Below are 27,024 nucleotides of genomic sequence, written 5' to 3' on the forward strand. Positions count from 1 at the left end.
GGGGGGTGGGGAGAGAGTGCACATAGGAGTGTGTTTTCTTGTACTGGATAAAATCAGTTTTGCTGTCTCAGCAGTGTGGTTTAAATTGAAGATTAACCCTTTGACCTTCACGGTGTCAAATCACTTACAGATGGATCACCAGCTACACTTCTCTCTCTCCCTACCCTCTCTCCCCCCTTCTCTTTCTCCTATGTTTTGGGGGGTGGGGAGGGGGGCACCCTCCTTTTTAAAAAAAAGGAGGGGAAAGAAGTTGTTTGTTCTTGCAGCTGGGGCTTTGAGTGGCTCAGAAGCCAATCTGATTAAAAACAGCACTTGGCTAAACTCTGCAGAATCCTGCAGAAAGGAGGAGAAGAAGAAAAAACCTTAATCCTTTTGTGCACAATACATAAAGGGTCTGCTCTTTTCTTTTTTACAACGTTGGAGCTACAGTGATTCCTGGAGGATCTCTCTTCTTCTTCTTCTTCTTCTTCTTCTTCTTCTTCTTCTTCTTCTTCTTCTTCTTCTTCTTCTTCTTCTTCTTCTTCTTCTTCTTCTTCTTCTTCTTCTTCTTCTTCTGCCTCTTCTTCTTCTTCTTCTTCTGCCTCTTCTTCTTCTTCTTCTTCTGCCTCTTCTGCCTCTTCTGCCTCTTCTGCCTCTTCTGCCTCTTCTGCCTCTTCTGCCTCTTCTTCTTCTTCTTCTTCTTCTTCTTCTTCTTCTTCTTCTTCTTCTTCTTCTTCTTCTTCTTCTTCTTCTTCTTCTTCTTCTTCTTCTTCTTCTTCTTCTTCTTCTTCTTCTTCTTCTTCTTCTCCCTCTTTCACATTTTCCTTCAGACATGCAGTACTGCTGGGATTGAAGGGCCTGCCCCTGAAAGCGTAACTGGAGTTTTCATTGGAAACTTGGGCGATGAGTTTAATATGAGTAATCGTTGTTTAGACTCTTTCCCCTTTTTACAGCACCAGCAGAACCGAAACCAGGTCTGGTGGCAGATCCTCCTTTTCCTCCATAATGTGGCATTGAACATGGAGGCCAACAGACACCACGCGGGTCGGAGGTGAGAGCTACCCTGCTTCTTCCGGGTCCCATCCAGTCTTCTGGGAGCACTGAACAAATCCAGGGCAGACATGCATATGCCACTAGGCAGGCGTGAGGCTCCTGTGAAACTGTACAAAGGACTTGCTTTCTCTCTCCGTGGCTTCCTGTCCTCTGAGGTGGGAAGCTTTGGTCCAACACTGTTGAAGAACAATCCTCCAATCAAATGTGTGTGGCTTTCACTCAAGAAGCAAGCAAGGAAGGAAGGGGCTGGTATTTGAAAGCTTTGGTTTTAGCCAGTGATGGGCACATGCAACATTTTGCAACATTGCTTGCTGGTTAGAAATTTAGGGACGATGAGTCACAACGAATTGGGGTATTTTACAAATGAGGCACACTTGTTTCGGGAAACCTTTTTTATATAAAAAAAATATGTTCAGGAACAACTATGAAATGGCATACGTGTACAGCTGGGGAATATTGAATCCTTACATTTTACTGCTGGAAGACACTGGTTTGAAAAAAAGGAGCAAAGCTTGACTGGAAATATACCTTCTCTGGAATTTACAAAGCCATGAAGCTGGGTCCCCCTCCCATTTTTTTATTTTGGGGGGGGGGGGAAATCGAAAAATAAGCAGTATCTTCTCATTTAAAGTACTAACTGCACTACTTTGAGAACACAAAAGTGTATTATGTTTAACCCAGCAGATAATATTGTGCTGTATCATATATTTATGAAAATTTTCATTGCCTTAATCTTATTCAAATATATCCAGTTAGAGGTGGAGCTGCAAGCCTCTAAGATACCTATCTTTATTTTTGTGAGTTGGGGAAAATAGGAGTAAAAATGATGGGAGAAGATCACCGTCACAATCTTCCAATCATTCCATCAGCACAAGCAATTTCAGCTTGCCCAATGGAATGATACTCCTTCTCCTCGCTGCACAAACTATTCTGGACTTCTCCTGGTGTCCCCCCAGAGCCAGTTTGAGAGGGTCCTGGGGGTGCAATGGGACTTCCCCCTCCCTCCACTGGCTCCCACTAGCACACCTACTTAGTTGAATCCTACCCATGTTGACAAATATATTGTTGATGGACTACAGGAACCAGAAACATCACAGTAAAATTGGGGGGGGGATATTACCAGGACTTAGAGAGACCTTGATATATAAAGCTATGAAACTAAGTTTGGTACTCCAGGGCAAGTTTGGGACTTGTGACATTTTCAATCTCATTCAAGTAAAAGTCAGAGGGTCTCTTAAAAAAAAAAAAAACCCGCCTTGCCACAAAAATAAGGGATCAGCAGACCGGAAGTCGCGCTGCGGCCATTTTGGAACTGTGCAGAGCAGCCTCGAAAGTCGCTTCTGAGCATGCTCCGCCAAGTTCCAAAATGGCCATCGCTCCAGAAATTGCTTCTGCGCATGTCCAGAGACTCCAGACATGCGCAGAAGGAGCCTCCCCCGGGCGGTAAGTAAACCGGGGGGAAACAAAAAAAAATCCAGCTGGGAATGGCTGGAAAAACGGGGGTTTCCCGGGGAATACGGGAGACTTGGCAGCTATGTATACAGTGGATGCTCAGGTTGCGAACGTGATCCGTGCGGGATGCATGTTTGCAACCCGTGTCTGCGGACGTGCAGGTTGTGATTCGGCGCTTCTATGCATGCGCAAAGCGTGATTTAGCGCTTCTGCGCATGCGCCAAACCCAGAAGTAACCTGTTCTGGTACTTCCAGGTTCGGTGTGGAGCGCAACCCAAAAGGACATAACCCACAGCAGACGTAACATGAGGTATGACTGTATCAGATATTTGGCAGCACTCCTGCGCCAAATTGCCACAGATATTCTGCATTCTGCAACATTTAGAGGTCTCTTTGCCAACATCTAAGAGTATTCCTCATTTGGTGATCCAGCCCAGATTAATAGCAATTATAGCCTTGCTAACTCTACTTATTTTTAATATATCGGATCTAAGAAAATAAAAACTGAATTAATTGACTGTGTCAGTATGATTCTTAAAGGCTGCTTTTAAAAGCAGTTCACTTGTTGTGAAAGAAAAAAAATTTCGCAGGGGTTTTTGATTCGATATCATCCCAAATTTCTAATTTTTCAACTTTTCCTTTTGGGGAAAAAGCAGGACATGGGGAGAGAGAGTTCCCCCCCCCCCGCCTCTTGCAGGCCTTAATTCTACCGTACTTCATATTCCCCTCATGCTGCCTCATGCTCTCGTGAAGCTGACCTTTGCAACATTTGCACGAATCAGTGCAGCTATTTCTTCTTAGATTATTTCTCAACGTTTTCCAGGATGACTTGGTAGCTTACTGCTCAACCGACTGTTTTCATCCTGTTGGAAAGTGGTCTCCCTGGACCCAATCCAGACCCTGGAGAGTTTCTAATCATCACAATGTGAAAATGGATCATTTAGGGTGTGTGGTTATGACGATGAGACTTTGTTGGCAGACTCCTTTGGGAGGTCAAGTTTGGGCTTTTGGCCATATAAATATATGCATACTCAGGGAGTTATGCTTCTCAGAGTAACTTCCTGGGAAAATCAGTTGCTGAATGAGATTGTGCAACCTATAATAGCCTACGGAGTTAGTGATGGTGTTGGTGGATTATATCTTCTTTTTTAAGGACTCATCTAGTTTCATTTTTGGCAACCCCCTTCACAGCTTTTCCTGATCAATAAAACTTAATTCCTTTCCCATGTGTTACAGAGCTAATGCCTAAAGTCCATTCAATATATCCCCATTTGCCAGCAGTATTGGAGGTTGCCATGAGTGAATATTGGCTAGCAAAAAATAAATGTCATGAGAGTTCTTGTTGGCTTTGAATCTGAATAATATACAGTATTTGAGCAATATGGAACAACGGATTATGTAGAACAAAGGATGGGCGTCTTTAGCTAATATTGATACATAATTATTATCGTTGAGTAATAAATAATATTTGATTGCATCCAACGAATTGTCCTGATAGCACGAGGGCTTCCACTTGCTCAACAGCTCCTCTTCTCCTCATGCTCCCTCCCCCAAATTTGTTCTGAGGTTCCCCCAACTACCTGGAACTCCCAACTATGGGAGGTGGAGAGGGAGAAGAACTCCTATTCAAAGGATGAATTCATTGGATAGAACCCTTCATGTGTTAATTACTATTATCATTGTCAGTGTTGGCTGTTGGTTAATACTGAACAATTATAATAATCAATACATACATACTGTATTTAAAAGTGTGACCGAGAAACTTGGGCTGCATAATAGGATGAAAGCAGTCAGTGGCTTCATCCTATCTTGAATATATAAGGATGCAAACATCATTCCTGAGTGACGATCTGGGGAGCCTACAAGGACTTTCAGCTTCTCATTTCCTGGAGAACAGTAAAAGCTGCTACTTAAGATATGGTAATAGAAAATGAGGAGTTCCACATCTGCTGCCTCCACTGTCCTTAGGCTCTTTTAAAATTTTAAACTCAACTGCACAGGCTAGAACAGGCATCCCCAAACTTCGGCCCTCCAGATGTTTTGGACTACACTTCCCATCATCCCTGACCACTGGTCCTGTTAGCTAGCGATCATGGGAGTTGTAGGCCAAAACATCTGGAGGGCCGCAGTTTGGGGGTGCCTGGGCTAGAAAGACTTGGCTTGTTATGGATATTCCCTATGATTTCTGCAACTCCATCATGTTTCGTTTGTATACTTTAGCTGATCTGTTTTTTTTCCTCTCTGTTTCTGGATAGTGTACATATTTTAACCCTCTTGTGATGCCATATTAACATTTTGTTATTGGATTGCCCTCTCCGGGAGACAGCTGTCTTCTCCAAGTGTCTAGAAGTGTAATCATTGGGAGGAGTGAGTGCACAAGTGTGTAAATGTATAACCATTCATTGCACACACTGCCCCTGCATTTGTACAGCACTGGAGAAGGATTTTCCCAGTGGTCTTCAGTGCGAGGAGTACAGTACTTGTCCCTATTGCCATCTGTGAAATGTAGGAGGGCATACGTTTTGTACTCTGTTGTGCATTTGAGGACCTCTCTGTTTTCTCTCAAGTAAATATTTCAGGCTGTAAGGCTGCATTTCCAACCTCCATTGCCCTGGGCTGGGAAGAAGGGGCAGGCTGGGCATGTGGCCTCCACTTGCAGAGTGTCGCCAGCATCACTCTCTAGCGCAGAGCTTCTCTCCTGCAGGTGATATGCCTGCTGATGGCAGCCCCCAGAAAAACCCCAAACAGGAGAGGGGACAGGGCTGAGATGGCCTAGGATCCACTGGATCCCAAGCCAGCCCTGCCCCACTGCCATAACATGTGACAGAACACAACTGTTGCTGTTGTTTGCTATGAATGTGGTGGTAGCATTGGGGTGTTAAACAGGTAAATCAGTTAGACATTTGTGAATGTTGAAGTTTTGGAGTGACAGCTATCACCATTGGACTGTTCGGAAGATAGTGAAATTTGTACCTTTTAAAGTATCTTTATGCATGTTTCCATAAAGCCATTGACTTATTTCATACATGTGCCCACTTTTTCAAGCACAAGTTTTAAGGTGAATCTGACATTGTTGTTGTTATTATTATTATTATTTCATGTTGCATTCTGCACACCCTTCATCATCATATTTGTCCTTGACTAAAAGTGCTTCCAGGCAGGGGTTTATTGTGGATTTGGTACTGTCATGCATCCAACTTTGTTTGTAGGCAGCATCCACACAATGTTACTGGCAACAAAACACCAGCTCATATTCCCTCACTGCCCCCAGCTGCCAAAATATAATCCGGATTTACCCTTTCGGTGGGGGGGGGGAATCCAGTAAGGAGAAAGAACCCTATTGTTGACTACCCGTTTGTGGTCTCTCAAGGGCCTACTTGCAAATTAAGTCCCCATCTGGAAGCATCCTCAGAAAAGAGGATTTAAATAATAATAATAATTCTGGGCATCTTTTCCTTTTCTATCTCTTTCTTGTTTTCTGTTCTTTCTTTGTCAGTCCTTTTTAAACTTTCCTTGGGTGTTTTAAAGCCAGGAATAGTGCTTTTGCTGCAATTCTTGGAAACTGAGACAGAAATCATAACAAACGGCACTGCCTAAGGTAGTTTCCAGCTGCCAGGAATTAGGGCAAGGTGGGGAGAGAGGAGGGGAAATGGTCTTCAGATAAAAAGAGCAGCCCTTGGGAAGACCGGCTTTTCACAAAGTGCTGATGGTCTCAGTGCTAGCAGTGCTCTGCTGCACAACTTCTGTGGCTACAGATGCACGGCGACCGTTTTTATGTTGGTTTCTGAGGTTTCTCTTATGTTCCATGGCCTTTTTATTTTCCCCATTGTACCAGGCCTGCCTGTCTTCCTCTGCCAACCTAAGCAGCCTGTTGGCAGCAAGCTCTTGTCTGTGTTCCTGAAGGATGGAAGTCTCTCTCATTTTGCATGCTGGCCCTGAAGCAAGGCTTTCCTGCGCTTCCAGCCTCTCCGCCACTCGCAAGCTTTGTCCCTATCAGCTGCTAGAATAAGGGAGCAGTAAGGGTAATCCAGCGTCTGCCTAGGAGGCCATGCCTGTAGCTTTGCTTTTTCCTCAGATTGGCTACTGGTCTTGTTTTGCTCCATGCGGAGCATGAATAAGGGCTGTTTTGGCATGGCGATAAAGCCCGAGTTAGATAAAGCACCAAGGTGCTGTCCAAAAGGGACTACGAGCCGGTATTGATTCACATTAATAAGTACTTTGCACAAATAAGCACATACATAGCCCCCGATTCACAGCAATAGCTGGCTTCGAGCCCCCTCTGACAATGCTGCCCTGTGGAAGTGGGCCGAGGATGGCCTTAATCGCACATTCTGAACCTGGCACAACAGGTCGAATGTGCTCCATGGAATTTGACATAACACAATGGTTGGGGGAATCTTGAGCAGAAAGTTGGAAGGATCAATGCCAATGAACAAAGACTTATGGTAGGGCTTAATAGAAATTGCCCACTAGCCGTAAGCGGAGTAAGTGTATACTAATGCTGTAATCACCACAGATGAAATCAGTAAATATATTTGCTACTCCACATTGTATTCACAGATTGCCAAATTGCATTCTAGAACATGGGAAGGTGTATTCTGCTGGCAGCCCATTGGTCCTTTCAGTTTAGCTTTGTCTACACTGATTGGCTCTCTGGGGTTTCACAGCCCTACCTAGAAATACGAGGGATTGTCCCTATGCCCTTTTTTTTTAAAAAAAATCCAAATGCACCCATAGAGACTTTGCCCACCTGAACGTGCCTGTGTGTGCTGCCGGCTACTCTTCCACCACGCACCTGTATCGCAACCCCACAATCCGCCTTGTCACGGGGAGCAGGGATTGGGGTGGAAGGAAGATATCATTGCAGGGCCAGCCCATTGGGGGAAATGGGGCAGCCGCCTTGACCAGCAGGTGCTGGTGAGCAAGGAACAGCTGTGTGGGCCTGGAGTTTAAAAACGCCTTGGGATTGTCCTGGGCCGCTGCCTTATCACCTTGTGCATCAGGTGATTTAAAGGCATTGGGTAGGTTTCTGGGTGGTAACGTGGCGATCCAAACACTGCTTTTCCTGACATGGATTTTAATGCCCTTTGCAGAGCAAGCATGTTCCTGATGTCATGTTGGGTTTTGTTGGGTTTTATTATTATTGACATCCTGGGTGTTGTTGGGTTTTATTATCTCCTAACCTGCCCGGTTTTGTGTTCTGAAAGCAGGCATTGTTGCTCATTCTCCTATTACATCATATTTTTAAATGATTGAGTTCCGCACATTAGCAGTGGGCAGAGAGCTTGTTGTTGTTGTTTAGTCGTTTAGTCATGTCCGACTCTTCGTGACCCCATGGACCATAGCACGCCAGGCACTCCTGTCTTGCACTGCCTCCCGCAGTTTGGTCAAACTCATGTTCGTAGCTTCGAGAACACTGCCCAACCATCTCGTCCTCTGTCGTCCCCTTCTCCTAGTGCCCTCAATCTTTCCCAACATCAGGGTCTTTTCCAAGGATTCTTCTCTTCTCATGAGGTGGCCAAAGTATTGGAGCCTCAGCTTCACGATCCGTCCTTCCAGGGAGCACTCAGGGCTGATTTCCTTAAGAATGGATAGGTTTGATCTTCTTGCAGTCCATGGGACTCTCAAGAGTCTCCTCCAGCACCATAATTCAAAAGCATCAATTCTTCGGCGATCAGCCTTCTTTATGGTCCAACTCTCACTTCCATACATCACTGACCTTTAAAAATGTCGCTGCAGTTTACCAGAATGGAGCAGGGGGCAATATGCAGCAACAAGGTCAGCACTGTGCAAACGCCAATCCCACACTCCTGCCAGTTCACTGGCAATGTGCCCACTCACTACTGGGGACGGGAGGTCAGCTACGTGCCTCCACCCTGCTGACAGTGGCTGCTTCCATTGTGGGTGATAAACTCAGTAGTGGAGCTAGAAATATGCCAAGCAGGCCTGAGGATTGTTCTGGTGGAAGAGACCAATTGCTGTCAGATTCCGCCAGCAATTTATTGGGCGGATGGCATGGAGGGCTTTCCTTTATTGGCAAGCTCGTTCCATCTGAATTGTTTTATATTAGTTGGAGATGAAAGTGTGTCCTCAAAGTAGCTGCTAAAGTCCGAAGTGAGCTGGAGGCGCAGTCCCGTTGCACACCTGAGTTGAGTAAATCCTACTGAGCTTTGTAGGACTTACTTAGTAAGTCGGTAAGGGATTGTGCCCCATGTCACGTCAGTATCTCTGTGGCTCCTTCAGAGGACTTCAGCAAATCCTCAGAAATTTACCTTTGAAAACCTAGATATGTTCTCAAGCCACTTTCCTTTTGAGACATCCTTCTCAGTTGAGGGCTCATGTGCCTTAGTTACAGCTCATCTATTTCATAGCTTGGAAAAAAGGTTGATAGGGATGCCAGCTTCTCAGCTTGTTGGTGTGCCACTAAAAGCTGCTTGATTTGCAGGATTTAGCTGCTGACAGCCCAAGTTATAAAAAGGTATATTTGCTGGTTTCTGCACATCTAGCTGCTCTGAAATGTTAAAGTCTGAATGCTTCCCTCCCCCCCCCAAAAAAAAATCAGTTGGCAACCCCAGTTGTCGTTCCAGTGATTATAATCCAAAACTGCTTAATACGGCCATTAAAAATAATAAAAGGTTGCTTTTGATTGTTTAGCTAGCAGGGGGGAAATGCATCAAAAAGAATTTCTTAATGAGCTGTCCAAGAACTCTTTCAGCGTATAAAGCACAGACTAGGAACCTGTGGCCCACTGGATAGTGCTAGACTGCAGTGTCCATCAGATAGCATGTCCAATGGGCAATATCTGGTAGGTCACAGTTTCCCCACCCCTGACCAAAAGAGTGCTTGTGATCATTCTGTTTCATTTGCACATGGGCTCAGAACTGGTACAATGTTCTAATTCTTAGCTGTAAGTATCGGGAGAAAGCAGGCCAAGGGTGTCTCCAGATGTGTGTTTATTGTGGAATTGGTGCTCCTCATGCATACAAGTTTTATGCAGCAGCCACACTATGGTGTCAGCATCTGAATGCCAGCCTGTCTCCCCTGCCCTCTCTCTGGAGAAAAATCCAACAAATGAAAACAAAACCCTGTTGCCAACAAGCCATTTGCAATATCTCAACAACCCATTTGCAAATTAAGCCCCCTTTGGGAAATATCCCAAACACGAAATGTTCTGGAATATAATTCTTTATGTGTATAAATAAAATGTGGCCTCTAAAGTTCCTCTATCCCTCTGCTTGAGATACGGTTGCTGCTGTTTCAAGTGCCTTGCTACCCTGGACCTCTATCAGCAGCTTGAGTTGTTGGGCTTAGAAGGGGGCTTGATGTTCATTTACATGTTGTAAAAAGCTGTACCCTGTTATTTCATTCCAACCATGCTGCTGTTGAAAGGCGCAGCTGCAGAGACTAGTTCAAATATTGGCAACCCTCCCCTCCATCATGCTGCTCGACTCCCCTCTGCCTGCACAGACACAAACACACACTTGTATACGAAACACTTTTCCTTTGAAATTAATTTTGGAACTTGGCATCTTCCAAAGAAAAATCTGAGTGGAGGTTGGTTGTGCTTAATTGAAGCTCTGCTGAAAGCAAGTGAACATCAGTAACATCAGGCCTAACTTTTCCCATTGATTTCGATGGGTCTTAAGTGCAACTAACTGTCTCTGGGTGGTGCCTGTGTCTCAGGAGGGGGCATTGGAGATGATGAAAGCCATTTCCTGTGTTTATGAGGAGGGCATTTGTCTATTTGAAGCCTTTGAGTAAAGCGGGGTGTGGGATGGGGGAGGCAATAAGGGTGCTAAGGGGATTGAATTGTTTAGATGGTTTAAAATGGTGTTATGAAAATTATTGCATGTACAATGCTTTTTCTAAAAAAAAACCCAAAACCTAATGATTTCTTCTGTATGGTTGTTTTTTTCTAATGAAGAGCTTCAAGGAGTCAGATATACCGTAGGCATACACAACCCGGAAGGCAACTGTTACACAACATTTTTTAGATCCCTTTTCAAAGTGCAAGGTGCTTTTTACTCTTACGATCTTGTTCACCTTCACAAGAGCCACTTAAAGCCAACCTGTCCAGAACGTCTTGGCCAAAGGAGAAATAGGCAAGTCTAGTTTGTCATACAGGGATGAAGAACAAATAAAGAATGAAGGACTATCCCCTGTAAAGAAGGACACATGGCCACTGTGCCTCCCCTTTCCAACTCCGTGACACCATATTCATCATATTGATGTAATATCCAGTAAAGAAGGCTATACTATTTCTCTCCCCTCTTCAGACAGGTAGTCTGTTCAAGCGATGAGAAGAAGACCAAATATAAGTCAAATGTTTTGAAAAGTAGGGTTCCTAACCGAAGCAGCAGCCTTTTATCGGGGTTTTAGAAAATCCTGTTACTACAGGTGAAACTCGGAAAATTTGAATATCGTCGAAAAGTGCATTTATTTCAGTATTGCAACTTATTAATTTTTTTTACAAATGCTTTCTTTTGGAAATTCCACAGTAATAAAACAAATAGTTACAATAATACAAAAATAAACATCACTATTACATTTCATCAATTACATTCCATTTATAATTGACCCGCCTAACGACAAATAATTACAATTACAATAAATAAAGGCTTGACATATCTTGCTTTGCATGTGGTGCATATGTCTCATATATTGGTTTCACCTTTTAAGTTGCATTAATGAAATAAATGCACTTTTGGACGATATTCTAATTTTCCAAGTTTCACCTGTATAATGGTGTAACTTAATGGTGAAGTTTAAATTTGGTTATTGTGCCTTTTTCTTTTTTTCGTTTGCAATCATCTCCCTTTCCAATTGCAGATTTTTTAAGAAAGGGATTTAGATATGCTCCACGATTCTTTTGGGAGTGTTATAGAAAGAGAAGTGTGTATTGCTCCCCCATGGGACTCTTGTACTTTTTATAGAAAGAAGTTAACTTGGCAATAGCCAATTGCACTGGGAAAGCAGGTAACCTTTCTAAAATTAAAATTAGTTTTAGCATAGAATTCACTCATGCTGTCTACCCTTTGATCCTCCCAGCTTGCAGGATGGTTCTCCAGCCTGATCCTTAGCGAACCTGGTCCTGAAGCACACAAACCTCCTTTTCCATGGTCAGAGACCCAGCGAGAATGTAGCATTTTGTCTATCCTGGTTGTGTGCCTTCAGGACTCTTCTGCCTTGACCTGTGGCAACTTTAGAGGAGATCCTTTTTTCTCCCCCTTTTAGTTTTTGGTACCTTTGCAATATATTTAGCTCTGGCTTTTCTCTGTTTTGGTGCTTTAAAATATATTTGAAATTCGTCTTGGATTCTCCCCCCCCAAAAAATAACTGGTACAATTTTTAATAAAATGCTTAAATCAAATCCTCTCGTTCTGTGTGTTAATAATAGCTGCTCTTGAGTTCTTATAGTTTTCACCTCTGTAAAAGATGGGAGATGCAAGGAGCACCTTTCCTAAGGCTTGGAGGGGGCATGGGGGGTGCATATGGGAGGAAGTGCACCTTAGGGTACACAGTTCCCCCTGCAAGTCTTTGAAGGGTGTTGAAGGTCATCACTGACATTGGGCATTCAGTACTACAGGCTTCTGAATCTTTTAGAAATGCAGCTCAATCTAGTGCAGGGGTGGCCAACTACCAAGAGACTGCGATCTACTCACAGAGTTAAAAACTGGCAGTGATTTACCCCCTTTTTTGGGGGGTAGTTTGGGTCAAAGTTGTTGAGTTTTTTCAGGGAGGAGGTAAAATGTTGAGCTTTTTTAAGGGGAGCCACAGTTGTTCAGCTTCTTTGCGGGGAGCCATTGATCTACCAGTGATCTACCGCAGACGTCCAGTGATCTACCAGTAGATCACGATCTACCTGTTGGACATGCCTGATCGAGAGCGTCCTGCAATAATCGACTTGAGAGATTAGCCAAAAGGAACTCTGAGGTCAAATATTTGTATTAATACATGGGCGGGGCACCTTTTGGGGCTCCATGGGCCAGATCCTTATCTGTATTAGCCTCACGGACCAAATCTGTGACAGGTGGATGGCCTGTCAATCAAAAGAGATAATTATGCCAGTCAAAATCCCTTGCATGGGGTTCCCAAGTACCTGACATCCAGCTCGAGTCCCTTGCCCAGGAAAGGGAATGTTAGCGTCTGTCCTACAGTTGTTTACATCTTCTAAGTTTAGGACCAGGACCAAGAAGATGACAGTGTGTTTGACGAGCAGAATCAAAGAAGCTCTTAGAGCTAAATCTTCTCCAAATGAGGAGGGAGGGAAAGGAACATAAACTCTGGCAAAGAAAGAAAGAAAGAAAAGCTGACAATAAGGGATGCTAAAAGCGAATTTGAGGAGCACATGGTTAAAAACATAAAGACTGCCATCAATAAAATCTTTTAAATAGTAGCAGGAGACCATTTGGGAGGCGTTGGGCCCTTGGATAACAAGGGATTCAAAGGTGTGCTGAAGGAGGACAAGGAGAAGAGAAGCTGACTGAATTCTTTGCATCTCTCTATAATAATAGTAATGATAATTAATAAATAGGGTGGATCCTTGTCCCTGAACATTTGCAAGAAGTTCAAGGCTTACTAGACAGACGAAATAAATATGAACAAATTGTTGGGACTGGATAGCAGCCACTCAAGAGTTGTCAAGGAACTCCAATGTGAAATTGTTAATATGCTAACAAAAATAGGTAACTTGTCCCTAAGATCTGGGAAAGATAGCCAACGGAACACCAATTAAGTGATCTGGGTTGGTAGGTTGGTCTTCTGGAAATTACAAGCCTGTTAGTGTTCCATGCTAGGGATAATGAGAAAAGAAATTGAAAATAAAACTGCAGATATCATAATACCATTATAGAAATCTATGGTGTGACCGCATTTGGAAAACACTGTATAGTTCTGGTGACCTCAACTCAGAAAAGGCATTGTAAAGCTGGAAAAGTTTCAGATAAGGGCAACCAAAATGATCAAGGGAATGCAGAATATCCCCATGAGGTCAAGTTATAGCATCTGGGGGGTTTTACTTTAGAGAAAAGGTGAGTGAGAGGCAGCATGATGCAAGTGTGTAAAATTAGGCATACGGCATGGAGAAAGTGGACAGAGAAGAGTTTTACCCTCTCCTGCACTAGAACTTGTGGACTTCCAATGAAGCTGATGTTGGAAGATTCGGAAGAGACAACACTGTGCATAAACTTTGGAGTTTGCTCCAAAGGCTGTGATGCCTTTAAAAGAGGACTGGACAAATTCATGGAGGACAAGACAATCAGAAGCCAGTTTGTGGGCATCTCATGGACCGTTGGTTGGCCACTGTGAGAACAGGATGATGGACCAAATGGACCTGGTCCAGCAGGGCTGTTTTTATGTTAGGTTTCTTCAGGAGCAGTCTAATCACTGTCCCTGTTAAAGAGGCTAGGACTACACTCTCACGGAAGTGTCTACTTCCTGGACCCAGCCAGCCCATAACTGTATCCAGTTCAACAACAGAAGTACTGCTTCTGGCTTTGATGAAAATGGCAATTGATGAAAATACAAGTAGGTTTCGGCAGCATCCTATACTTCAAATACATGAACAATTGCTCCTGGTTCAACTATACAACTAGAATAGATAAAAGTGACATTACTTTTAAAGTAGTAGATGGGTTATTTCATTTGACCTTTCAGAAACTACAGTGGTACCTCGGAAGTCGAACGGAATCCGTTCCAGAAGTCCGTTCGACTTCCAAAACGTCCGTGGGTTCCGATTGGAACCACGCTTCCAAAGGCGTGGTTTCCGATTGGCTGCAGGAAGGTCCTGCAGCCAATCAGAAGCCATGCTGGACGTTCACGTTCCAAAGAATGTTCGCAAACCAGAACACTCACTTCCAGGTTTGTGGTGTTTGGGAGCCAAAACGTTCAACTTGCAAGGCGTTCAGGATCCAAGGTACGACTGTACTGCAGTCCTGATGCTGGAAGGAAGCGCATGATCCACTCATCTCATTTGACTTTTGTAAGTGTCATTATCAGTGCACCAGGGACAAATCCACATGAAATCCGGATCCCTTGCCACAATGGCAACATGAATTGACCCCATAACAGCTTGATTTCTTATGTACAAATTGCAGCCAACACTCTAAACGAGAGCAGGGCAAAATCCAGCTAAATGGAAGCACCATTTAAAGTGCCACCTCTTTCCATGAGAGGGTTAGGCATGTGCTTAAATTTGTCACATTCAAATCAGTGTGATTGAATGGGGCTTAATTTTACCTGGCTTCTGACTCATTAAAAATAAATAAACTATGGAAGGAGGGGAAATCTCTCCTTGGATTTTCTGAGAAGGGTTGCTTCAGCTCAGAACCCCCTGCCTTGTCTCAGCTTCTAATGAAAGCTCTGACTGTAATCCTGCTTGCAGGAGGAGAAAGAGGTGGAATTGATTCAGACAGCAAGAAATTCAATCTGAGTTGTTTTCAAACTCTCCTGTAATTTTTTTAAAAAAATAATAATCTTAGCATGGGTTATAGTTGATGAAGCGTTTTGTTTTGTTTTAAGAGCTGAGTGTGCAGGTGTTGGTATAGAAAAATACAATGAAAATTGATGACAAGTCCTTCCCCTGGAGACAGAACGGGACTCTGGCACATTGAGCAAGCATTGTAATAATAAACAATTTTGCCATGAAAGGGCCAAGCCCATCTTTACTCAATTGTAAGAATAAAGATGCTATCGCAGGTTGTGCTCGTATGAATACTGAAAAGTGAAGTATTACTCTGTAGAACCTGAGATGATGAGATAAGCAAAACCTGGGCTCTCCTAATGCGCTCCAATGCTATCGCTGGGCAAAATGTCAATGATGCAGCCTTTTATTTTGAAAGGATCTCTTTAAATCAACAGAGGATAAATTCAAGCAGAGGTTGCTCCAGTCCCCTCTCCACATACTAACGAAATGTGAACCTGAACGCGTGTCAAAATTCAGTGCAGTCAGACTGTCAGTTGCTGTAATTTAGGTTGGAAAAACGGCCACTTGCCTCCTGGGATGGCAGAACTGCTGCTGCTTTATATCTTGTGCTTTTATTTTATCTAGGACATGAAGCTGGTAGGATTTTGTGTTATGTAAAAATAGCACTCACCACCCTGTGTAAAAAAAAAAAAAGATTACCCTAAGTTTTAGTAATACAGTGGTACCTTGGTTCTCGAACAGCTTATGGTAGTTGTCGAACAAATCAGCTCCTGGACGCTGCAAACCTGGAAGTAAGTGTTCCAGTTTGCAAATGTTTTTCGGAAGCCGAACATCCTACGTGGCTTCCGCTTGAGTGCAGGAAGCTCCTGCAGCCAATCGGAAGCCGCACCTTGGTTTTTGAACGGTTTTGGAAGTCGAACGGACTCCCAGAATGGATTAAGTTTGAGAAGCAGGGTACTGCTGTATATGTGATGCACACCAGTTTCCAGAGCAGACTGTATCTGACATGAATTCAAGCCACACCAAGAACCCACTAAATGCCTTTGGAGGATCACAACAGCATGCTTTTCCAGCACGTGTGACAAAACTGTCTCCTCTCTCTTCCCCCATTCACTCTTCTGGGGATTCCCTGCCTCCCTGAGCTGAGTGGTGGGCCCCTAGGAAGAGGGAGGAAGTCCCATTGCTCCTGATAGTGCACCTACTTAGTTGAATCCGTCTGTTGGTGTTTGTTACAAAAGAGTAACTTGATGCAGTTCAACGCATGTACTATAAGTATGTATAGGAAATGTGAGGAAACGGTGTGCATCACATATGGGACTCCCAACTCCCATCATCCCTGACCATTGGCTATGCTGGCTGGGATGGGTGAACATTGGGAGCCCAACATGGGATTGTTCTTGAAGTACCAAATGATGGAGGGAATGAATCACACTGGAGGCAATCCTACTGTTACTGTTGGGGCACCCACAAGGCTCAAATGATTTGCAGGTGGTCATTGTGGCCATGGCTATTCAGAAACCAATATGTCCTTTGAAAGCTGCCAGGCATTCTTCCCTGAATTTTTTTCTTCACTTGGAATGAAAGCAGCAAGAAAAACATGCAACATGATTTTTCAGCTTTCCCTCCAGTGACCTCTCTCCTTGACAAATTATTGCCTGCAAAATGGGTGGGAGAATGGGCCTTCTGTGTTTTAATTTAAATATCTTCTTCATTAAAATATTGCCAATATAGCCAAGGCTAATATAGTTTTCCCTTGTGAAGGCACTGTAAAATTCTGATTTTATCTTCAATTTTTCAGTCTTATCGCCCCCTTGTCTACCCAACAGAGATCTGTCTGTATTTTCTGCCTCGCCCAATTTTGCCTCGGGATTCTTGAGGTATACAAAAGCTTCTGTGTCCGCTGCCCCTCGCTGTCACATGCTTTCACTCTAACCTTAAGAGAATCCAAAAGAATCCCATCCTTCTGTTGCTGGAGAGACCTCATTTGCAGCTGACGCTCAAACCCTGTGTGTGTGTGTGTGTGTGTGTGTGTGTGTGAGAGAGAGAGAGAGAGAGAGAGAGAGAGAGAGAGAGAGAGAGAGAGAGAGAACGAACACAACAAACCCACATTGAGCAGATATAATTGGCTTTCAGTAAATAGGTCAAGTAGAAACTGAAGACCGCACCCACCAAGAAACACAAAAAAGAGGGGGGTTTCCTTCCCTCTCTTTTTTTGAGTGTTTCAGTACACAGACAACCAATTTTATTTCTGCACAGCTTAATGGCTTTTAAAGGTTGGGGTGGGGAAAATTGTGTGAGAAAGAAGAAGGAACCATTGACTCAAGAGTCACACACTCGTAACTGTATCTATTTTTATTTCTTTTTGCATCTGCCCCTGTTAAATAGCTCTTCCTATTTTTGCATTTTATGATTTTTTGATAGTGAAAGGGCCCCTCCAGGCTGGCGGGGTGTCTGCAGGTGTATTCTGCAACATGTCATTGAGGTAATAATAGTGTGTTAGTTAAATCTCTACCTCTATCCCTAGCCACACTGCCGCCACCACCCAAACACATAAGCAGCGAATTTCTCACTGGACAGAATTCATCATACCTATGCTATTTGTAATCATATGACATTTAGTGATATGAATTATGACAGCATGAAATAAGTAATTTCTTGGCAGCAAATGATCTCACAAATGAACAGGAGCAGAGATCTGGAATGAAACCAAACAATGCTTCATCTTGTGCCCCAGAACAAGCAAGCCAGATCAAATCTGTCCATATGTTCTTACAGAAATACAGTGGAACCTTGGTTTTTGAGCATCTCGGAAGCGGAATGTTTCAGTTTTCAAACGCCGAAAACCCAGAAGTAATTGTTTGCGTTTTCAAACACGCCTTGTATTTTTATTAAAGATTTCTTGGTTTACCAAAGTATGTGCAATGTCTCTTTTCAAGTTACATTTTCTACAGATCAGTTTCATTTGTTGAGACATTATTGTTACATTAGGAAGAAAAGGGGGAAAGAGGTGGAAATGGTGAGTGGGGTTGGGTGGTGATGTTTCTATATTACTTAATGTATGTGTGGGGTTTTGTGTCAGCGTTGCTTGTGCAGGTTCTCTTTGCTATTCACTTGTGTTCCTTTGGTGGTGAGAGAGGTTGGGGTTGGCCTAGGGCAGGGGCCAGCTAACTTTTTCAGCAGGGGGCTGGTCCACTGTCCCTCAGACCTTGTGGGGGGCTGGACTATATTTTTTGGGGGGAAATGAATAAATTCCCATGCCCCACAAATAAAGCACACATTCTACTCATGTAAAAATACCAGGCAGGCCCCACAAATAACCAAGAAATGGATTTTAAATAAAAGGACACATTCTACTCATGCAAAAACACACTGATTCCCGGACTGTCCGCGGGCTAGATTTAGAAGGCGATAGGGCCAGATCTGGCCCCCAGGCCTTATTTTGCCTACCCATGGCCTAGGCCCTAGGGTGTGTTTGTGTGTTTGTGATTGGCTGTGGTGAACTTCGTTTTCACGTGCAAGTGGGGTGTGTGTGTGTTTTGATTTGTATGGTGTTGGTGGATTCTTGTCGATGTTTTGTTGGGCTGTGTATGTGATAAAGGGGAGCCATACCGGGGTGAAGGCATCTTCTTCTCTTTGTCCCTGTGTCAGTTTCAGTTTCAGTTGATTGGTTAGTTTTTCTAGTAAGGCCAAAGCGCATTTCTCAATTTTTTCAATCGAATTCTGCAACTGCCCATTGCGCCTCGGTTGTCGAATGTTTCGGAAGTCGAATGGCCTTCCAGAACGGATTACATTCGACAACCAAGGTTCCACTGTACACTTTAGGTCTCCTCTGTTTTACTGTGCTTACTCAGGAGAAGCTGGCTTGAGATACACACCGGGCTTTTTTTTCAGCCAGAACTCACCAGAACTCATTACAGGTAGGTAGCCGTGTTGGTCTGACGTAGTCAAAACAAAATTTAAAAAATCCTTCCAGTAGCACCTTAGAGACCAACTAAGTTTGTCATAGGTATGAGCTTTCGTGTGCATGCACACTTCTTCAGATACACAGAAACAGAAGTCACCAGACCCTTATGTATAGTCAGAGGGTGGGGGTTAATATTAAACAACCCCTCACCCACAATAATACCACCACCAGACTTAACATGGACACTGGTACCAGAGCCTACAATAAACCCAGATGCCAACTTTGCTGCCACATATACCCGGACAACACCATCACTGGCCCCAACAACATCAAACATACCATCTCAGGACTATTTAATTGCTCATCTTCTAACATTGTGTATGCCAACAGTGCCCTTCAGCTCTCTATATTGGACAAACAGGCAAAACCCTACGTCAAAGGATAAATGGACATAAATCTGACATCAGGAATCACAAGACAGAGAAATCAGTAGGAGAACACTTCAATCTCCCAGGACATTCTATACAAGATCTCAAAGTAGCTGCCTTATTACAGAAAAAAATCCAGAAACAGACTGGAAAGAGAAGTTGCTGAACTGCAACTCATTACCAAGCTTAAAACCATGGAGAGACCTGGTCTGAATAAGGACACTGGATTCTTATCTCATTATACATGATAAAGCTTTCTTTAGCCACCTCACCCATTGCTTTTTCCTGCAAGACCAATTGCAGTCATTAACAGTCATCAACAGGTTTACCACTCCTTTCAGCCAATCACCCATTCCCACCACCCTTCTGAGTAATACCCCTCCCCACCCTCTGACTTTACATAAGGGTCTGGTGACTTCTGTTTCAGTGTATCTGAAGAAGTGTGCATGCACACGAAAGCTCATACCTATGACAAACTTAGTTGGTCTCTAAGGTGCTACTGGAAGGAATTTTTAAATTTTGTTTTCACCAGAACTCAGTTATGGCATCTGTCAGGTGGGCACCACTGCCATTCTTAGAGAATGAGGGAGGCATTCATGGTGAGATCCAGCACCTCTTTTCCCAGAAAAATACCACTGGATACTAGTTCTCTGAGTTCAGAGAATGAGGCCTTCTGAAACATGAATGGCTGGATGGAATTCTCCGATATGTTGGGGACTAGTGGTGTCACTGAGGAAACTGGACTGCAAAGTGCAGGTCCATGTGAGCATGCATGCACAGAGTGGCAGCAATCATCAGCTCGGTTGTCAACCTTTCTCCCAGCACATCTAGCTGTGCCTTTGGCTGCAGTGTGCTCTGTGTGCATTAGCAGGCAATCATACTCACCTCTGGGTGGTAGAAAGCTTCCCCAGCTTATTTTGGTACACCGCACACAGGCAGGCTTAAGGTTTTTCTTTGCCTGGTGAGCTGACAAAGGAAAAGTGTCTAACAGAATTATCCTCATGAGCATTATTGATATTATTATTATTATTATTATTATTATTATTATTATTATTATTATATTTTGCCAAGTGAAAGGATATATGTAGTGAGTTTCATGCAAAAGAACCAAAATTGATAGCAGAACATGCAAAGCGGGGGAGAACCTGAACGGGAGGAGGTCATGTAACATGTATTAAGCAGGCTCTCGCCCAAACATCTGTACGTGAATCCCGTGTTTTGGTAGTGCCTGTGACGCTGCATGTGTAATACATGAAGCGCCCTTTGCAAATCATAACACAAGTTCTGAGATGTGGGCTTGATTTCAAGGGCCTCGTTTCCTGTGCTGGCAGCCGTTTAATTCCCTGGCAGCGTGCAGCCCTTCTTCACCTTGCCAGGTACTGATTAAGCAGCTATATTGCAGGTTCAGCATTTTTCTGTACGCTTACCAGAGATCATGGAGGGGCATGTAGCTTGATTATTAATTTAAACTGTGTATTTTATGCATCCGTTTCCCCTTCCTTTGCAGAAATCTAGTTTCTCTTCGCTGTTTCGCAATCCCAGAGACAACGCTGGATGAACTACCCGCTTTGCCCTCCCAGAATTCCTCTTGGAGGACTTTGATTAAACTCACAAAGTTCAAGAAAATGTGTTGCTTATGTGTTGGATCCCACAAGCTCTCTCCCTGTGCCCTTTTGACATAAAAATGTTAAAAGAGCCTACTGAATCAGACCAGTGGCCCATCTTCTCCAACACTTTGTTGTCACAGTGGTCAACCTATAGGAAGCCTGCGAGCAGGACCTGGGTACCACAGCACACTCTCCTCTCTTGCAGTTTCCAGCAACTGGTATTCAGAAGCAGTTCTCAAACAGTGGAAGTTGGACATAGACTGTCAGAACACGCTGGGGGGGGGTGGCACCCGCAGCCCCCAGGATGAGACAAACCTCTCTGGGTGTCCTCCGGTGTGGCGTAGCTCCAGGATGGCCACAAATCTTCATCCCAGCATGCCTTAGCAACATGTCGGATGACGATGTGCGCACACTATTCAGCAGAGATAGCAGACACCCAGCCTATCTGGGTGTTCACCCTAGGCTGACCTATGCTGGTGCCCTGGGTCAGCGCTACCTGCAACGGTGCAGGGAGCTAGTCGAACCAGAGCCTCTGCACAGGTAGGTAGCCGTGTTGGTCTGTCTTAGTCGAAGCAAAATAGAAAAAAATTCCTTCAGTAGCACCTTAAAGACCAACTAAGTTTTTATTTTGGTATGAGCTTTCGTGTACAAGCACACTTCTTCAGATACCTGAAGAATATACCTGAAGAAGTGTGCATGCACACGAAAGCTCATACCAAAATAAAAACTTAGTTGGTCTTTAAGGTGCTGCTGGAAGGAATTTTTTTATTTTGTGTAGAGCCTATGCTGTAATCTCACATGCTGTAATCAATAAAGTTGTGGCCTAAATTCTGCCCAAAACCAAACCAAGATTTGAGTCTTGTCTGAATTTATTTAAGGGGGAGGTTTAAAGGTCTTAACACGCAAACCTTTGTGCTGCTTATAGCCCCTTTATTTCTGCTGGAGTCTTTTTGCCTAGTGTACGAGCAGATGCCCTTACAGCTCACTTATCGGTTCATCGGGGTATGTATTTCACAGTTGTAAAGGATCAGCTTTTGGCACCAGTTCACATATAAACTTTGAGATGTACAGCCATAATTATTCCAGATCATATATGTTTATTTTGGATGCGTTTCAGATTTGCATGAAGGACCTGCATTTTCCACTGCTGTCTGTGAAGATCAAGGTCCGTTTCCCCCCACCCCACCCCACCCCACCCCACCCCATATCCTCAGCACTTGTTCAGCTATTGGTAAGAAAAAAAGGGATGGTGAGGTATGCAAGAGTTCTGGATCCTCAGAGAGAGGGTACATACCCTCAGGTAAGGGCAGGATGCAAACTTTATTAGAAAGAAAAGACTCACAAATCAGAAGCCCATATGTTTAATAGGGCTGACAGGAAGTGTGTTTAGGCTTGCAGCCGTATGTCACCCAATGTATTCATGGGGTTGCCAAGCAGGCATGGAATGGTGGTGAGTAACATGCTGATTATTGTGGGCCCATAAGAGGAAGAAGCAAACATTGCAAAATTTATTACTATTGCTTTATTTTAATGTATTTTCTATGTTCTGCTTTCGCTGAACCTTCCGTGTGTTTTCCATTCCCTGAAAATCTGCCAAGACTCTGTCCGGAGAGTATGAGGAAACCTTACTGAGGCCAAACTCCCATGAACTGCATAAGAAGCCTCTTCTCCCCCTCAAAAACCTTGAGCCTCATGGAAACCGTCTATCTCTATTAAGAGCTAGGAGATTAAGAGGGCTCCTCTTCAGCTTTGTTACCAAGAAGCCTTTTACCCCTGTCAACAGCCTATGAAGACTCCCCTTCTCAATGGACTCTCGTAGGTTCTCTTGGGATCAGCTTTTTCAAGTGCACTATGAAGCTGGGATAGAACTGCATGTCGGGGGGGGGGGGGGAGAACATCAACTCTCTATTCAGGATGATTTGGGGGTAGGGTGTGTTTCTTTTTCAGAATGAGCACAATACAGCCAAATACTGCATGCATCTGTTCTGCTTGCTAGGCTTGAGGTCCTGCAGAATCTTGAATCTGATAGCAAGAATTAGGGCAATGGCAATAATGGAAGGGGAGTTTGAAGCTTCAGAGAGTTGAGGGAAACAATACCAGCAAGACAGTGGGCACTGGTGGTCTGGCAAAGGGAAAGGACTAGAGCCGTTGGCTTCCAAACAGTGGATTTTGAAGTGATCCTCAAATTTTATTATTTCATATTTTGAAGTGACTGAAAAACCACAAACAGCAGGGCCAGCCCACCTGTGAGGCAACTGCCTCAGGCGGCAGCATCCACAGAGCCAGCAGACCCCGATGTATTAAGGGCCAGCCTACCTATGAGGCAAAGTGAGGCAACTGCCTCAGGTGGTAGGATCCAATGTTGATGTTTCTTCCTCCCTCGTTCTTGGTGTAGATCTTCCCTCACAACATCTTCCCTGGTGGGGAGGGGGTTGTCATTTTGGGCCCTGCCTCAGGTGCCCAGAATGTGGTCCATCCTAGATGAAGAGTAGATTTAATGAGTTTTGGTTCACTATAGTGAGACAAGAGTCAACATGAGTATACCCCAAAGACGCAGCCCAAAGAGACAATAGGCTCTGGCATCACCCCTTTGGGGTTGTCTCCAGATGGGCTGGCTTTGGGGGGGGGTGTCTCCTGAACACCTTCAGCCACTCAGGCTGATGGTCTATAGCAGTGGTTCTCACACTTTTTTTCTCTCAGCCACACTTTCCAGAATAAAAGTTTGCTCACTGGAAAACAAAAGAAAACAACTCCTAGCCATGCCTGATTTATAACAAAAGAACGCAACTACTTTATAATATGATCATGGACATCCAGAAGCATAAAACAATGCAGCTACATAAGAATATAAATCCTTCTCAAAATATAAAAGAGCCTCTCACCTATGTACCTTAAGTATGTATACAAAGTGAGTGAGAGGTGTGAGCTTGCTTTTGTCGGGTAATCTCATTTATTTTAGGTCTAATTTGAGACAAACTCTCATCTCCTCATCAACTCAAGGAGTCCGTTACGTACAATATGTTGTGGAGAACTATAGAATAGGCAATGCTCTTGAAGAGAGTTGTGGATACTGTTTCTGGTTGTATATCACCCCCCTCCAGTGTTGATTACTACAGTACACTATACACTATACACCAGGCACCCCCAAACTTTGGCCCTCCAGATGTTTTGGACTACAGTTCCCATCATGCCTGACCACTGGTCCTGTTAGCTAGGGATCATGGGAGTTGTAGGCCAAAACATCTGGAGGGCCGCAGTTTGGGGATGCCTGCTATACACTATACACTATACTAAACTATACTAACTATACTATACTGAAATGTTTAAACATTTCTGATTGTCCTTGTATCTTCCTGCCACACTTGCCATCATCTCCTGACGCACCCCTTGACAATCGCTACTTTATAGGCTCAGTTGGGGCTAGTCCTGATGAAAATGCCTCCCAGAGACAACAGCCTCTTTGAGGGAGCTGCTTTTGGAAGTGGGATAGTGGGCCTGATGTTAACCAGTACAGTCAAACCTCGGTTGTCGAACGTAATCAGTTCTGGAAGACCATTCGACTTCCAAAATGTTTGACAACCGAGGCACAGCTTCTGATTGGTTGCAGGAGCTTCTTGCACTCAAGCGGAAGCTGTGTCAGACATTCAAGTTCCGAGGAAAACCGGAGCATTTACTTCCGGGCTCTCGGCGTTTGGGAACTGAAAACGGAGCCATTCGAGAACCAAGATTTGACTGTACCAGTACCTCTCCCTACTCCCCCTCTTCCTGCCAGATGCCCCTCTTGATTCCTGCCTTCTGCTCATGTGAGAGGGTGGAGCCTGGCTGGCTAAGAGGACTCCAGAAGAAAACTAGTGTTTGTTGTAACTGCTACTCAATTGGACACATTTCTCAGGAAGTTGATATCGCTGGTGTCTATGGTGCAACTAACTGTCTGGATTCATCCCATTCTTGACAACAGGCAGACCCCACTATGAGAAGCAAAGGAACTCAGTGGAAAAAGAGAATGCTGCAGACAGCAGATGGAGGAGTTTCGGAGCAGGAGGTGCACCCTAGGAAGCCTACAGAACACATAATACCAAAATAAACAGCAAAAACCAACAAAGAGAAATGTAAGCCTCTGCACAGTGAGGGAAATTTTCAGAAGAAGAGACCAATACGGATCAGGCTTTGAAGTGAATTGACATTTTCAAGCCCAGGCAGGTACACGTGCAGCTCGCAGAAACATGAGAATAAAGCAATATTAAAAATGAAGATTACCGAGTGGAAATTTCAATCTGGAAATCTTCTCCCTCCCTCCCCCTCCGCCAGTTAGTGTAACTATAAGCAAGAAGCAAGTGCCCAGAGGAAATGAGAATTTAAGAAAACTTAGACAATCTGGCAGGGTCCTGAAATGCCGTGCTTTAAATTTGGGAACCACTGCTTGAATAAAGGAAAAACAGAAAGCAGGACCAGATATTAGCTGGAGACAAAGACAAGAGCACTATACCTTCTTTCTGGTGAAATATTAAGATATCCCATATTGTGTTAAAAATCAAACAATATGCTGCATTAATATGGAAATGCTTAGAATCATAGAATCAGAGTTGGAAGAGACCACAAGGGCCATCCAGTCCAACCCCCTGCCAAGCAGGAAACACCATCAAAGCATTCTTGACATATGCCTGTCAAGCCTCTGCTTAAAGACCTCCAAAGGAGGAGACTCCGCCACACTCCTTGGTAGCAGTGTGGTGTAGTGGTTAAGAGCGGTAGACTTGTAATCTGGGGAACCGGTTCGCATCTCTGCTCCTCCACATGCAGCTGCTGGGCGACCTTGGGCTAGTCACACTTCTCTGAAGTCTCTCAGCCCCACTCACCTCACAGAGTGTTTGTTGTGGGGGAGGAGGGGAAAGGAGAATGTTAGCCGCTTTGAGACTCCTTCGGGTAGTGATAAAGCGGGATATCAAATCCAAACTCTTCTAGCAAATTCCACTGCCGAACAGCTCTTACTGTCAGGAAGTTCTTCCTAATGTTTAGGTGGAATCTTCTTTCTTGTAGTTTGAATCCATTGCTCCGTGTCCGCTTCTCTGGAGCAGCAGAAAACAACCTTTCTCCCTCCTCTATATGACATCCTTTCATATATTTGAACATGGCTCTCATATCACCCCTTAACCTTCTCTTCTCCAGGCTAAACATACCCAGCTCCCTAAGCCGTTCCTCATAAGGCATCGTTTCCGGGCCTTTGACCATTTTGGTTGCCCTCTTCTGGACACGTTCCAGCTTGTCAGTATCCTTCTTGAACTGGGATGCCCAGAACTGAACACAGTACTCCCGGTGAGGTCTGACCAGAGCAGAATACAGTGGTGGTACTATTACTTCCCTTGATCGATGATATACTCCTATTGATGCAGCCCAGAATTGCATTGGCTATTTTAGCTGCTGCATCACACTGTTGACTCATGTCAAGTTTGTGGTCTACCAAGACTACTAGATCCTTTTCACATGTGCTGCTCTCAAGCCAGGTGTCTCCCATCCTGTATTTGTGCCTTTCATTTTTTTTTACCCAAGTGTAGTACTTTACATTTCTCCTTGTTAAAATTCATCTTGTTTGCTTTGGCCCAGTTGTCTAATCTGTTAAGGTCATTTTGAAGTGTGATCCTGTCCTCTGGGGTATTAGCCACCCCTCCCAATTTGGTGTCATCTGCAAACTTGCTCAGGATGCCCTCAAGCCTGTTATGGTAAAAATGCCCCTAAAATGTGCAGCCTTTTAGGAAGGACAGACTTGGGTCGGAAGCTCCAAAATTTGCACTAAGTTCAGCTCTGCCGGGAAATGACAGAGACCACACGATGCTGTCAGGAATCCAAGTCATTGATAAAGATGTTGAATAAGACTGGGCCCAATCTTGTCATATGGATTTGCCATATGGATTTTAAAGGCTTGTCATATGGATTTTTAAAAATCAATTTTCTAATGGGCAATATTATCTAACTTTCTGCAGGCTTTTCCTTCATTAAAATTGGAATTGTGTTGATAGATGTATACTCACTATTCTCTCTAGCAGAGAGGTTGAGTTGGATGGGAGAAGACTAGACAGAATGCTTAAGCCATTTAGGCAACATTTGCTTTCTAACAAAATATACAAGCAGAGCATAAATCACATGCTTTCCTACATGCTGTGCAGGAACTGTATCCCTTCATCC

The 27,024-nt window shown here is 44.0% G+C and overlaps 1 protein-coding gene and 1 long non-coding RNA gene across 8 annotated transcripts in view; one reads left to right on the top strand and one right to left on the bottom strand.

Moving 5' to 3' along the window:
- Nucleotides 1-21,696, top strand: part of BMF (Bcl2 modifying factor) — a 68,503-nt gene extending 46,807 nt beyond the window's left edge. For 4 of the 6 annotated variants that reach the window (XM_088670992.1, XM_035110935.3, XM_088670979.1 and 1 more), the window contains one exon: nucleotides 933-9,029. In XM_088670992.1, the coding sequence (XP_088527118.1) occupies nucleotides 933-1,034 (102 nt within the window). In that variant the 3' untranslated portion in view covers nucleotides 1,035-9,029. Of the gene's footprint in view, nucleotides 1-932; nucleotides 9,030-20,747 lie in introns of those variants that run through there. The other 2 variants (XM_088670986.1, XM_088670991.1) reach the window with 1 other exon arrangement.
- A 1,314-nt stretch (nucleotides 21,697-23,010) lies between these two features.
- LOC148687674 (uncharacterized) overlaps nucleotides 23,011-27,024 on the bottom strand; it is a 31,798-nt gene continuing 27,784 nt past the window's right edge. For both annotated transcript variants that reach the window (XR_015950311.1, XR_015950312.1), the window contains exon 3: nucleotides 23,011-23,324. This is a non-coding gene — a long non-coding RNA (uncharacterized LOC148687674). The remainder of the gene's footprint in view (nucleotides 23,325-27,024) is intronic.

Source organism: Zootoca vivipara, chromosome 1 (assembly GCF_965207765.1).
Source record: "Zootoca vivipara chromosome 1, rZooViv2.hap1.1, whole genome shotgun sequence".
NCBI lineage: Eukaryota > Metazoa > Chordata > Lepidosauria > Squamata > Lacertidae > Zootoca > Zootoca vivipara.